At 34.5% G+C, this 15996-nt stretch overlaps 1 protein-coding gene across 2 annotated transcripts in view; it reads right to left on the bottom strand.

Moving 5' to 3' along the window:
- Window positions 1–15996, bottom strand: part of KCNH8 (potassium voltage-gated channel subfamily H member 8) — a 154614-nt gene that overhangs the window by 30712 nt on the left and 107906 nt on the right. For both annotated transcript variants that reach the window (XM_072328773.1, XM_072328772.1), the window contains 3 exons: window positions 8914–9111; window positions 5642–5841; window positions 4013–4262 (listed from right to left, as the gene is read on the bottom strand). In XM_072328773.1, the coding sequence (XP_072184874.1) occupies window positions 4013–4262; window positions 5642–5841; window positions 8914–9111 (648 nt within the window). The remainder of the gene's footprint in view (window positions 1–4012; window positions 4263–5641; window positions 5842–8913; window positions 9112–15996) is intronic.

The raw sequence follows: 15996 nt of genomic DNA, 5'->3' as shown, positions 1-15996 counted from the left end.
TTTGTTTTGATTGTTTCAGGAGCAGTGTTGTATGTAATTAACCAGAGGTACAAACACTAATTTATGGATATGTAACTATCTCATTTAAGGGTGCAATAAATACATTAAAAAATGTAAGACTTATTCCAGTACTTAATAGCAGGTGGAATTTTGTAAGTGAAAAAGAGAAGATGATGTTTCTGTCTTGTTATTGTTTCTGTTGATTTATTTCATTTGAATAGGCAGGTGTTAACATGAGATTCTAACAATGACAAGATTAAATGTAGATATTCTATTCAAATTAAACTTCTATTCAGAATTTTTATTGTAAAACATTTGCAGGTTGTGATGTTTGTGGCTGTGTAGTTACACTTCATGATATATCTTGGTTGTGGTGGGAAACAATAAAGGGTGGAACTCAGTACCACTTCAGTCAATAAAAAAGATGGATACTTAAGCCATTTTATTTTCATTTATGGACAACTGGCCATGTACTGAAGAACACAAACATTTTCTATTGAACAGCTTACATAAACATTTGATCTGAGGCATTAGATCCAAAGACCACTCATTGACCAGAGGTCTTTCTCAAAGGTTATTGCAGATGGTCTTCATTAAAGACCTGGACAGCGCAATGGAGTGCACTCTTGGAGTTTATGGACCATGCTATGTTAGTGGAAGTAGTTGAAACACTGAAGGGAAAAGCATATGTTATTCAGGGGAACTTAATAAGCTGGAGAAAAATGTCTGATAAAAACAAATGCCAAGTTCTGCACCTGGAATGGAATATCTCCCTGTAGTAGAATGGTGTGAGGGATGGCTAGGTGGAAAGCAGCTCTGCTAAAAGAATATGGGCGTCCTCATAGACAAGTTGAAAATGAACTAACTATGTGCCCTTTCAGCAGAGTTACCAAGAACATCCTGGGCAGCATTAGCAACACTAGAGTAATCAGTTCTCAAGGAAATGACACTTCCCTTCTGTATATTGCTTGTCAGATCACATCTGGAATATCATGTCCAGTTTTGGATTTATGAGTCATCAAGATGATCAAGAACTGGAGAACATAATTTGCAAGAAGTCACAATCCCAAGAAAGTGGAGCAAAGCTGACACAAGCCATGGCTCAAACTGGGTGACTTCCAGAGATCCCTTCTAATGTTTTATTATTTTGTGATTAATGACTAATAAGTGAAGACAGTAAAATCTGAAAATCAATCCAGTGTGTCATTTCAGCTGGATATTATACAGGAAATAGTGCACTTGAAGGATAAGTTGAGCTAAGCAGACAACCAAACCTGAAGCTATTTAAATAAGATAATTTGCTTTATACTACTTCTGATTTTTTTTTCTGTTTTACCTGGACATTGCAAAACATTCTCAAAAATGCTTATCATAAGCCCTGCATATGCAGAGGTTTTCTTTTACCCTATCAATAAACACACACTTATGTGCCTTTAAAATTGCAGTTATCATTAATAGGAATCAGTGTTAAAGAACAGTGGACCTGATAAATAACAAAGTAGCATATTTCTCTGTTTGCTCATCGCATGCTGCACTGTTTACATATTTAAATAAACCAAGAAACTAAGAAATAAATTATCTTTACTTTTCACTGTGAATATCACAGAATCACAGAATGACCCGGGCTGGAAGGGACCTCAAGGATCATGAAGCTCCAGCCCCCCTGCCTGACAGGGCCACCAAACTTTCACATTTACTAGATCAGGTTGACCAGGGCCCCATCCAACCTAGCCTTGAACACCTCTGGGGATGGGGCATCCACAACCTCCCTGGGCAGCCTGTACCAGGACCTCACCACTCTCCTAGTAAAGAACTTCCCCCTAACATAACCAAGTTTTTAAAATTTCTTCGAGTATGTTAAACAAATGGTTGATAATGTTAATCTTCTGCTAGTAATTTATATTCAGACATGGGAAAAATATTTCAAGTTTTACAAAGCAATTTCCAAGCATCTTAATTAGAACTTTTAAGTATATAAACACTGTTAAATTCAATAAGGCATAAACAATTTTGAAATTGTTTATGTTGGAGAGGGTCCAGAAGAGGGCCACAAAGACGATCAGGATGGATCACCTCCCCTACAAAGACAGGCTAATGGAGCTGAACTTGTTCAGCATGAAGAAGATAAAGTTGCAGGGAGACTTCATTTCAGCTTTCCAGTATTTAAAAGAAGATCATAAAAATGAGGAATCAACTTTTTACTTGGGTAGATAGTGATAGGACATGAGGGAACGTTTTCAAGTTCAAGAAGGGAAGGTTTAGATTGGATTTCAGGGGGAAGTTCTTTACAGAGAGAATAACAGGCTGCCCGGAGATGCTGTGGGTGTTCTATCCCTGAAGGTGTTCAAGACCAGGTTGGATGGGGCCCTGGGCAACCTGGTCTAATACCAGATCTGGAGGTTGGTGGCCCTGTCTGTGGCACTGGGGTTGGAACTTGATGATCCCTGGATCCCCTTCCAACCTAATCCATTCTATGATTCCATGAAAGTTACAATTATATTTCATCATTGCTATGATGAAATAGTGTCAGTCTCTATGTCGTTAAGGTTGATCAGATATAAGCTAAATTTTGTTTAATTTTGAATGAGAATCACATAGCAAAGACTGTAGCTAGTAAGCTGAAGATACTTACGAATTACTGTGGGAATGACTTCCTTAATAAGAACATTTCTTATGTAAACAAAGTAATGTAAGTTATTATTATTATCTCCTTTTTTCATTGAAGAACATATCTATATCTGTATGGGCTTATATAGAAACATGTTTGATAACATACCTGGGAGTTACAAATACAAATACAGTTGCACAACTGTGCAAAGTTACAGTTTTCTCCTCTCCATGGATATCTTCTCAATCACTTATGGTTAATATTTTTAAACAAATGTAGGACATATGTTCAAATAATAACCAATATAATATTAACTATCATTATTAGATAGAAAGTGATAGTCTCAAAAGGAATAAACAGTTGTATTCATTCAGAGCATCTCATTGCTGTCTTGCTTGTTAGTAACAGCGTTATCAGCTATCTATTGCAATCCTGCAAATCAGGAGAGAAGGTAAAAAGGAAATGTTCTATTTAACTCTGCTTTATGAGAATATTAAAAGTAATCAGAAATAAGAATATGTCTAAGTCTTAAAAAAAATGTTAAGATCATAATTAATTATTTATATTATGGTAAAATTTTGCATTTCAAGAACACTTTATAAACTTTGACAAGTCTAATGGTCTTCTAGCAGAAGATAAAATAAATCTCTTTAATAGGCATTAACTGAGGTTATCACTGAAATTTACAGATATAGATGTTTTACTTTAGATAAGTCAAAAAACTCATCTAGCAAACTAAATTGAATTTATCAGAACAGTACTTCTGGCCTTTTTCCGTTACAATATACTCAGGTGAATGCTAGCAGAATGAATTAGATTGTAGAAGTAGCTCTTGGTAGAGCAGAACCAACAATACTTGCTTTACACCAAGTGGCTGTTCTAAAATTGGTGTTCACATGAATTCCTCAGAAACAGACTAGACTTACATTACCGTAATTTGGGAGCATTAGTGGGAACAATGCCTGGCCACTTATTTTTGTAATGTGTTAAGGAGCATTAACACGCTCTGAGATGCTCAACATGCTGCCATCCAATTTGGTAGAAAGTAGCAAACTGTACCAAAAGCTTGTAAACACTTTCTTTATATACAAAGGAGAGAGAGAATAATGGTATGAAAATCAGATTACAAGTGAAGTATCATACAACTAACAGTCTAGAAATGTAAGTTCTGCAGGGCAAAAAATAAAGAACTAACTAAATGATTCAGTGTAGATCATAGCAAATTAATAGATGAATAGTAGATTAAACAAATTATAATTCTCTTTCTCTTCAGACTACTAGGACAAACTAAGACATCAGTTTTGTAGTGATTTCACATTCTGGAGATGTTCCTGTTCTTTCACTAAAGTTAGTCTTATCATAGCTGCCTTCCTTGGAAATTTGAAGCTATCATCATGAGCATACCAAGAATTGCCAGCACTGTGCTGTCCTTTAGGACTTCCATGGAACCTGAGCACACAAAGTATATCGCTTGCAGGGCATCTCCCTGCCGAAGGAGGTATTCCCCAGGAGCACAGAAGGAGGTTTTGATATGCAGAGACAGAGACCTGAGGCAACCACGGCTGGCACACTCGAAAAGGGAGAGCTGCAAAATCTCTTTGTTCAAGTGCATGGTGATGTCTGAACGCAGCTCATCTGGGAAATCTTTTAAAAGCTGTCGAAAAAAGAAAAAAAGGTGAAAAAGAGAAAAAAGTCCAAAGCAATTTGTTTTTTTTTTCTTTGTAGGGTTGATCTACTTTCGTATTACAGCATACATCATATTGAGGCAAAAATCGTCCTTTGATATTTTTCATATCTTTTTTGATAAGATACATGCGCTATGTCTTAATAAATCACTGTACTGACACACACTCATAAATTCCTGGAAAAAAACATGAATAAAATGGCTTTATGAAAAAGAAATCTTTGTGTAAGATGCACAATTTGCACACAAACACACAATTTAATCTTGTCTGAATTCTTCTCATTTGTTAGAACACAGTATTCTGTTTGGGCACATACATTAATGTACACTAGCCAAAGTGAACTTAGCTTAGTTTTTCCTTAAAATGATTGCACAAAAGTCATGAACAGACTTTTATTGCCTCTTTTTTGGTCAAACAACTGGAAGTGGAGAACTCAGAAAAAAACTATATAGTTTTAAATGCTTTCAAGCATTTATTTATTTATTTATTTTAATTTTTTAAATATTCAGGTACTTTTTTTTTATGATGCTATAATTGTATACCAAAAAAGAGAGAAAGCATATTGACAAAGTGTATATTCAGTGCAAGTATCTATGGAAACTAAAATTAACACCACATGGTCTTACTTAGTCTTACTTCTCTGCATATTCTCATTGTAACTTGGCCAAGAGTTAATGATTTGTATCTATATATGTTTTTTAAAAACATCTGTTTGAAGATGATAAGATGGCAAAATTAAGAAAAGTGTGTTCTTAACAGTATTCTGTTACGTGTTGTTGCCATGCAATGAATGGCAAGAGAGAGGCCATCTGACAGAATGTTGTCTGACATGGAAGTGTCGATGAAGCAATGGCACTGAATTCCTCCATCTGGGAAAAACGGCACCTATGGACATTCATCAACACTTGCTGAATCAGGACAAATCACTTATTTACAGTAATACAAATAATAAAAGAAAATGAAGGAGGGAGGAATAAAGAGTAAAAAACAAAAAAGCATACATACGGGAAAAAACAGTAATTTTGTGTGTGTGTGTGTGTGTGTGTGTTTAGTGAAAGCAAAAAGCAAAATGTTCAGTGTATTGTTTCTGGCATCATCCGAAAGTTTTCTGATGAGAGTCTTCAACAGTTCTGAATTATGAAGGGCTCTGTCTTTTTAATATGTTTGTTCCAAAACAAATTCTTTAATAGCATATCCCTCCTGGAATAGCTCAGCTTTAAATTTAGGAATGTTGTCTTACATACGTAATATCACAAAAAACACAGCATCTCAAATAGAAAATTACTCCCCTCCCTAATTCCAAATCAGCAGTCAAAACTATCAAACACAAACATTCTCATTTGGTTACCTCATTGGAATCAATTCCATTGTTGACAGACCACGTGGTTTGGAAATATTCAAGCATCCTTTGCTTTAGCTGCTGTGGCAGGTGGTGGACCCGTATAAAGTCCTTCAGATCCTTGGTTCTTGTGTGATAAAGGGACCACCTGGAGTACATTCTCTGAATTATGGCAGTCACATTTCCAAACACCAAGGCATGCATCAGAGCTAGGGAGACAGAAATTATGTGCATTACTTTTTTTGAGCTCATTGTTGAGCAATAACATAACATGAAATGTAAACACAGTTTTCACAGAAGTTTTATGAATAATAAATATATATATTTTTTTCCATGAGAAATAATGCAGTAGTGTTCATATTATTATTCTTTTCCATTTTTTGTGTGTCACTAATAGTCATAGTCATGGGACAGGATAGAGTCACATCTGCTGCTATCTATAAAAGAATGTCCAAGTCAAATAAACCTATTGCCTAAGTGAAAAGAAAAAAGATGAATATATGCAAGTAGGCATATTCAGGAAATAATAAGGAACTAAGAGGGCAAGGATTAGAGTCAAATGAGCAGTTAACACCCAAATAGACAGTAATAGATTTCAAAGAATTCATGCAAAAATTCACAACTACAGAGTATATATGAATCAAGACAGAATGTCATATACAGTGTGAAAATGTTTATCTGAAAGTTTTGTCATCCAGGAGTTTGTCTACAGTTGGAGACTAGCTTGGGAATAAAAATACCAGAAGCAAAACTGAAGAAATGCCTGAAGACACAGATCACCTGGGTTCGCCTGTGCAGAAATATGTTTGCTGATTATCAGCAGGAAAACTTACCACTATATTGTCAGTCATATGGTGTCGACCTGAGGTAAGTAATACACACATTTACAAATTGTTTATTGAAAAAACTGTTCAAGAGCATAATGAATATAATGAATATAATGAATACACACTGTACAGCTATGAAGCTTACATGTGCTTACATGTGCTTTCTCCAATTTTTTGCACTACCTTCACAATAAAGACATAACATTATTGCTAGATCCTTTTTGTTGGACTCAGTCTGTAAATTTTCTGCACTCCAAAGCAAAGAATTTTCTGCCCTTTTCTACCACAAGAAAGAACGATTAACCATCAAAACTTGTATTTTCTTCATATTACTAACCTTACCTCTGCCTGTTAACCCTCAGCTTCTGTAAATTGCCATACAAGGTCAACATATTGTTTGTCTAAATACAAAAGCATAAACACTTGGATCAAAGATCATGTATAAAATTTAGAACACGTACAAAACAATGTGAAACAATTAGCTCTGTAGGAAGACAAACCAGATTAATATTATACAGGTACTGGGTATGGTATCATAGGAATTTTGGTTAAATTTTAATAAGTAAATTTTGGCACCAATTGGAAGAAATAGAATAAACAATATGATGTTTTATCCTCATAATAATGTTTGTCTTATGGTAAGGTTAAGTAAGTGAGTAAGTGAGAATTTATTCCAAAAGAAAGTAATGCATATTAAAAGCTATTACCAAACCAAATCATACTACCCATTCTACCCAAAATTTCATAAACTCATGGTTTGGTATGATTACTTTAAAAAAAACTCTGCTTTCCTCAAGACTTCACTTTCCACTAGGGAATCTTAAGATTAAATATAAGACAAAATCTCACACCAAAGCATGCCTTAACAAATGGAAGTACATTATACTCTAGAGTATACAGAGGAGCATTTTACTCCTAATAGATTTCAGAGCAGTCTGTACTGCATGGTGACAACTCCTTCATGTTCCCCTGCTAGGCTGATTTTCAAGTTTCCTGTTCCCTCCCAGGTGTCAAGGCATTATTTGCTGCCCTTGAATATTTCTACCTTAGACTTTTTGGTTCACTCTTACTGCATTTAGTTGACTTTGTTCAGTGCAGAAGCATATTATACCTAACACTCAGTAATATAAGAAACGGAAAAGGAATTTTGTTGCCTTGACTAAATAGAAGTGTTGGATACTTTTATATTCTATTCTATTAGGTTTGTGAAAGCTCTGCCATATGAAAGTGAATTAAATATTCATCATTGCCTTACTCAGAATATCTCTTGATTTCTTGATATAAATGAATACTTCTTCCTTCTTACCAAAAGATTTTATGTAGTAAAAGCCACAATGCATTGTATTTTAAAGCTGCATAACATTATGCCACTAGCAAAAGTAATTAATGAGTTGTCTGGTTTTTGTGACATTGTCAAAATTGTTGAATGTTTCATTGTATCATTTCGCTCATTTTCAGAATAGAGAAAAATGGAAATAATTCACTGAGCATTTTAAACACTAATGGATGTTGTAAACATATCTTTTGCAGGTTATTCATCATGTTCCCTGTATTCCAAGTTTAAAAGTGTCAATTTAATTTTGGCCAAGAAAATTTATGCTGCAAAACTAGCAACCAATGCCTTGCAAACAAACCTTCTAGTAATGCTGGGTGGTGGAAATAGCTACTAGTATGTCCAGAAAAAATTAGCAAAAGCATAAATTTACCCTTTGTAGACACAGTGACATATTTGAGATGTGTGATGTATGTACTATAAAACAGAACATCTATTTACTTATTTATTTATTGAGTGGGAAGTGGAAGAGCAAGGTTCAAAAGAACATTGCAGGCACCTTCTTCACTGGCTTCGGCTTATTAAGCTCTGCAGGTGCCTCTAGCTCATGAGCGTGCCCAGGTTCCTGAGCAGGAATTGACAATAGCAATGAGTAATCAATATCACTTTACAAATTTAACTAAGAGCTCCAGGTATAAAAAAATACTGAAAATTTGAAGCAAATCTGAAGTAGGGATGTGGAAAAATTTATTTAGTAATAAATGAACTGCTTTTCCTTACACTGGAGTCACGGCTCACCCAATACCTATCTCTGTTTTGTCTCTTCTGCTTCTCTCTGGGATGACCTTTCAGATACAGATACATTACAGCTCACAATCAGATACACATTTGGACTGTCATCCTCCCTTTGCCATTTTTACCCAGGGCTGTTGTGGGAACTGAACAACATTCAACATGCACTGTATGAACATGCACTGTGGGAACTTCTGTTGCTATTCAAAGCTTGGAGACAAGCCTTCATGACAGAGTTTATTCAGATAAAAACAATATTTTTTTCCCTTCTTTTTGTTATCAAAAATTAATGATTCTCTTTGCTCTTAAATTAAAACCTGTCAAAGTTTCTGCTCTTATTTTACTTCTATCCCCAAAACAATTCATATGATGCTTAGCATTGTACCTACCTCCTATGAGCATTGTGCAAATGGAGAAGATCTTTTCAGCATCAGTATTGGCCGAAACATTTCCAAACCCAACACTTGTGAGGCTGCTGAGGGTGAAATATAGGGCAGCTATATAGGCACTTCTGATTGATGGGCCTCCCAGTGTATTATTGTCATAGTAAGGAGACTCTATTCGTTTTCCTAATTCATGAAGCCAACCTGGAAAACAAACCATAAAGGAAATAGCTAAGAAATAATGAAAGCACTAATACTACACACTTTGTAAAACATGACATTATAAAATGCTTGTTCACAAGATGCTGTATTCTAGACAGGATTCCAAGAATAAAAATAAATGAAACTGCACAAATTACACAGCATGTAACAGATCGTTTCCATTGATAAATGGATTTCTCCATATTAAAGTATTTTAAATGTATATTAGAGTTCTAATTAGATAATTCACAAAATCCACAAAAGCACAGAAAAGGAAAGATCATCACATAATAACACTGCCACAAGAATACAGCATTGATTGATTTGAGTCATTCCATTAATAAATGCTTGGAAAGAATTCTGAGATTCTAAGATTAAATTCTTATAATAATAATTACATATTTAGAACCTTTACATGTTTATATTCACAACACAAAAGATTCAGATGGCTAAACACAACATACAAAACCATTATGAATTTCTTGAAGATGAGATTTTTGGTAAGTTTTTATCAGATTACCAGTGTAATGTTTCTTTTCATTTCACTAAATGAGTGTATGAACACTACAGAGAGTAAGTAGTACTAAGCACTGCCTAGTAGATATTTATTATAAAAAAAAAAAAAAAAAGAAAAAAGGAAAAAAGATGTTTGTAAGTATTTACTCCCTAAGCCAGGCTGTTTGAGTTTCTGCTGCTACCACACAGTGCATTCCTCAACAGTAGACTCTTGCACACATGCTTACAGAGAAAGCTAAACCAGAAAAGCTGGATAATAACAGCATAAGATCTAGCCATAGCTGGTAGAGAGCATTAATTGCATCTGGCTATTTTATATTTGTGGTTCCTAATTGCTGAAAATGAAAGAAATGCAGGAGTTGTAACTTAACTGATGATGGCAATCCAGCTATACAGTAAGTAGTGTCAGCATGTACTAGCAGTAATTGCATGGGGAAGGCACAAGATAAGGTTTGCATCCTATCCACAGTTGTAGCAAATAATTAGAGGTGTCTGTGCAGCACTATCTGCTGAATGCTGTAAACAGCTTATGCGTGCATACGAATAATCAATACTTTAAGGATGAACACTGCAGAAACTTGAAGCAATTGATCAGTCTTGCAATTACTGTGGTTATATTATCAGGGTTGCATTGATGCCCCAGTTTTCTGCTGGTTTGGATCTCCTTTCAGCTTCCTACTGCAGTGTTATCTCACAGAAACACCATTTCTTCAACAATGATATGTTCCTTAATATAGCTGATTTCACTTCTGTGCCTGCATAAAAGTATGTAAACCTATACATTAAAGAACAAAAGCCTAATACATTTCCTGATAGAGAGTAAGTGGAGTTAATAAAAGTCTGTCTAAACCTGACATACAAGACTATGATTGTATATTTCAATAGTAGGTTTGAAAGCCTTAGGAAAACACCTGTAAACCAGCCCTTTTTGCTTTCTTACATGGGTATATCTTATCAGACATACAGTGCATATATACAATCACAAAATTGACAAAAATTAAATAAATTATTTTAAATAACTGCAGCTGGTGTGTGGATACTGAAATAATATCCCTTAGGAGAAAATCACTTTCCTGGTAATCTTGTAAAAGCTCTCAGTTCTTGGCCTCTGTACTCCTACCCTTCTGTACTTTGCTATCACTTTCACTGTTACAAAGGTTCATAATGCAGCTAATTTAAAGTTTCTTCAGCTCATTTTTTTAGCAAACAAACAATAAACAAGTCCCAAACAGAAAAAAAAAAAAAAAAGCTGAAAAAATATCCTTTGAACTGAAGCATATTCAGCCATTCGGCATAAAGAGATTATAAATTTTAACACAGATGTCTGTGTATTTTATGCCTGCTAATCTAAGTTTCAGCAAATGCCTCAGAGTCATTAAAGAAAAAGTAGATGAGAAATTAGGTCCTTTATCACCAGAACACATTTTATAACAAAAATCAACATGTGCCCTGAGAACTATGTTAACTTCCACTGCAGCAGTCCCAATTCGCTATTGACAGCTTCTCATTTCAGATCAATAGCCAGGCAACCATTTGATGCAGGTGTGTATGGGAAAAAATACCAGCCCTTCAATATATGGCAGTACACTTAGATCTACACAAGATCTCCGCATATGCCAATTGGGAAAGAATGGGCAAATTCTGCTGCAATGATCTCACTGATGCCAAATTTTTAGCTTATATATCTGGTGCTTCCATTTGTGAAAATAAAACAAGTAAGTAAATTCCCTGCTTGCAAAAGTATCAGTATCTGTTTGGTTCTTGGTTGGTTTTTTTTTTTTTTTTTTTTTTTTTTTTTTTTTTTTTTTTTGTGTGTGTGTGTCATTCACTTTCATCAGCTATCTATGTTGCTTCTTCAGAATGTGTTTATTTGTGCCACAGTTGAAGACAATTTAAAAGGAGCAAAATAAGATGATACTATTGTTCTATTGTTTTATATAATAATATCACTTTTACTATCATTTTATATACTAATGTATTCTTGAACCCTAGTTATCATTTGACTTCAAAACATTAGCTTTGCTATATAAACAGCTTTCAATGAAATTTCCATAGTTGATCTAGTTCTTACTAACACAATGCATTGAAAATAAAATGTTGTATAAAACCAAATTATTTTACTTCTTGAGTGTGCATGACTGAATTATTAAAAAACACTGCCTCTGCTCTTACGATTATAACTCATTTATAGTATTCTTCTAAATGTCCTTAAAGCCTTTTTTAATCCTGCCTAGCCAAAATATTTTTGACAACAACACCATTTGCATTTTTTTCTGGACTATTAATACATTATACAGCAGCAATCAAACTGCTTAATCCCATGGAACACAGCTGTTATCCTTTCATTGTCACAAAATCTATAATTTCTTTGCAGGTTTGATCTATTTTGGAATTTTGCTTGTCATATTAGGAGAGGTGCGCATCACCAGAGCAGATGGTTTTAGGATTAAAGACCCCAAGAGATGACAGGAGTAATCATACTTCCAGCCACGCTTTTCTTTGCATTTAAAATAGAAAAGCCCACCATCCTGAAAGTGTCATACAGATGATGGTTCTAGACTTTGAAAATGTGACCACATTATCTATGCTATGTAGCGTAGTTGCACACTAGTAAAGCATGGGACATGAGTACTTACTTTTTTCAAAATAAAGACCTTAATGTGCACCTGTATGGCATGTTGGCAGCCTGAGGCTACAAAGGACAAAATCTGGCCTGGAGGTTATGTTTGAAGAAAGGATCTAGCTGGCTTTCATAAACAAATGCAAGTTTGGTGGCAGTACACCACAGAGAGACTTAGAAGACTTCCATATCAGTACAATACACATAACCATAACAACTGCATGACAATGAGGAGTTGTTGGGAATACTCTACTACCTTTGGTCTTTGTTAACACACTTTCTTACATACAGCAGAAATTTAAAATAAGAAAGAAAACAAATTTGATAAACAAAATACACTGACAATTTTCTCAGGAACCTCTGCCTAAAATTATTAAAATAAAGTAATTCCAAAAGGAATTTAATAATTTGTTTACTTATTTGTATTTCATTATAAAATTTGACCTTTGGAGTCATATCCCTTATTACAATAAGTTTAAATATATTTTCTTACACTAGAAAAATATATGACATGGGTATGAGGGAAATTTATAACGTGAGTTACCAGAGGAATGCCTGTTACAGTCAAATCCACATTGTTAAGTTCTGTGGAGGGAAATCCTTGACATGAAATAGGAAGAAGATAAATAGATTTAACCTGGACAGTATGAAACAGTTTTAACTCAACTGCCTGTGGCTGGATAAGTGTGGTAGGGGAATGCAAGACAATTCAAGGCTACTCTCTTAGATTCTAGGATGAGAGCCTAGGTACGTGATGTGCTGCCAGGGATGTGCCATCCCTGGAAATATTATGGAGGTTAATGCTTCAGATAGAACAAAGGAAGGCAAATACACCTGCCCTCCACAGTTTTATCTTTCTCTGTGAAACTTTAACAATGTAGTTTTTTAAAATGCATGTTTAAACCTTTCCTCCAATATTGCTTTGTCTGAGTCATAATATCAATCTGATCTATTCATTCTACATATTTTTCCAGATAGTGTAGGGTTAACTATGTTAACTTTGTACAGTCAGATTATACTTAACCTCTGTGCTCAGTGGACATGTAAGTACCAACAGAAAAAGGTACGTGGATATTACCACAGCAGAATCTGCAGAATATTTTCTGTAGATGTATATAAACATTCTGTTTGATGAATGGTCACGTTACAGATGGTAAAAGAAAAAAAAATAAATAAAAAATCCTTCTGATGTGTAATCAAGGAGGAAAAAGCGTCCCCTTTTCTAACAAGTATGCTATTAAGTAGATAAAATCCTTGGAGGGGAGTGAAAAAACTTATAAAAAGATTTTATGTTTCTGATCTGAGATGTTTATCCCTTGAAAGCCTAGTGCATAAATCAAAATAAAGCTCACATTCATTCATATGCTGCATATTTATGTCACTATGTGAAATTATTAACAGCATATTCTGGGGATCTCTCAAATGATGGCAACGAAAACAAACATAACATTTTGAAAAGAAATTATCTCTAAAATTATTTATGAGGATTAATGAGCAGTAAATTTTAAGATTAATGTCATACTAGAAATAGACAGTATGGATAGATTCAATAAAAATGCCATTTGACCTGTATTGCATAGAGACTGGACAGAATTTTTATTGCATCTTTACTAAATTAACAAATGAAGGAAGAATGAACAATGAAGGAAGATTTCCAAGAGCCAAATCCAAGACAGAAAGATGGTCCTAACAATGTTGCCATATGAGATATATCTTTGCCTCTCTCTTGCTTCTTTATTAAGGACCAAAAATTTGAAGAAATGTCAGCTAAAATCATAATACTGTATTGGACTTTGGGAATTCTTTCTTTGATTTCTGAGGAGACCTGATAACAGTCTTTCAATATATAAAGGAAAGCTATAGGAAGGGAGGGGATAGACTCTTTAACAGGGTCTGTTGCAATAAGACAAGTGGAAATAGTTTCAAACTAAAAAAGGAATCTAGGACATAAGGAAGAAGTTTTTTACAGTAAGGATGGTGAGGCACTGGAGCAGGTTGCCCAAGAGGTGGTGGAATCCCCATCTTTGGAGACATTCAAGGTCAGGCTGGACAGAGTTTTTTTCAATCTGATCTAGCCATAGGTGCCTCTGATTGTTGCAGGGGAGGTGGACTTAATGACCTCTATGGGCCCTTTCCAATTCAAATGATACTATGACTCTGTGATTTAAGTATCTGTGACATCATCAAGAGAAATTTTTGTACTTGGACATTAGGCATTCAGAATAGAAAAACAAAGATAAAATTTGAGGATTCATGCATACCTTATTGCTCCCTATTGCTTCATAAAGCCTCTGCAGTAATGATATACCAACTTCTGTACTCAAAATCATGTAAGTCTTCACATCTAGTCCCCTTGGAATGCCTGTCCTAAATGATGAAATATTCTTCGTAGATTCATTCAACAGTGTTCTTGGACTCTGATCTAGAGGAAAATGTCTCTTTCCCTACATCTTAAGGGAAAGTTTTTAACCTGCCTAACAATCTGGATATATACAATGAAACAGATGCTTTAGATTTTTAATAACCATGGAGTTTTCCAAACTAAATGCATAGCTCCTCTGATAACAGCATCTTTAGATACAACTTCAACATTTTTCAGTTATCGAAAATAAATTTAATTTGAAGAGTGGCATCCTATGTAATTCTTCTGTAAGGCTGACTAATACCCTTTGCAAATAAATTGGTTGTATTCCTAATTGAATATATACTTAGAAGGTATTCTACAAATAATTACATACTGTAGAACTTTAACTCACGTAACTTGAAAAAGTCATAACAAGATATTGACCCATTGTACTCAGAGAAAATTAAGTTTTCATGGCACAATAAATATTTAATGAACTCAGTCATTTCATACAGAAGAGGTGCTCAATCACGGGATAAACAGAGGAAAGAAACCTCTAAGATCTAATTGTAATATTGTTAATAGCAACAAAAACACAGCTGAGCCCACAGAAGTGCCAAAAAAACCCTGATAATTAAGTTTTAATTATTTGACAGACTTCTGCTCTAAATTGACCATGAGACAACTGCAAATATCATTGCTTACAATAAGAAAGCAAAATTTCTATATTCTCATATTAAAATTGATGTGCTTTTGGGCATACTGAGAACATTCCTCAGTAGGAAGCATTAAATCTTTTGTCATCAGCAATGTACTGTCCATTAAATAATTTATATTTTCATTTTGGAAGGTCAGAAGTACAAGGAGAGATACTCTTCATCCTACAGGGAGCTTATAATTCACCTAGTTAGTGAAAGTACCAAATTTATGGATTACACTGTCATTTCCAAAGTTGTCTCTTGTTGTCTCCAGAACATGTTTGTGGCTTGTCATTGACAGTGGACATGCCTGATGTGAAACACTTACAATAGTAGCATTCTATAAGTAAGCAATTAGAATGATATCTTTAAAAAATATTTGGTTTGTTACAAGCAAGAAGGCTGGAGCACTTCCACCCAATGTAAACATTGCACAAAGCACAGTGTACCTGATTTACCAACAACAAATTTCAAGACTTAGATTCTTCTCAGGATCTAATCATGCTCATGCATTAAGTAATTGCATTACTAGATGTACTCCTAACCTTTTTTTTTTTTTTTTTTTTCTGTGAAATAATGCTTTGTTCTTTTACTTTTCCTTGACTTATTCTTGACTTGACAAACCCCCAAGGATGAGTCCAGACACAGATCAACAGAGACCCAGATGTTTCTGAAGGTGCTAAACATTTGAATTAATTAGCTACTTACAT

Source organism: Excalfactoria chinensis, chromosome 2, assembly GCF_039878825.1.
Source record: "Excalfactoria chinensis isolate bCotChi1 chromosome 2, bCotChi1.hap2, whole genome shotgun sequence".
NCBI classification, from domain to species: Eukaryota; Metazoa; Chordata; class Aves; order Galliformes; family Phasianidae; genus Excalfactoria; species Excalfactoria chinensis.
This window is presented reverse-complemented; position numbering and strand designations above follow the sequence as displayed.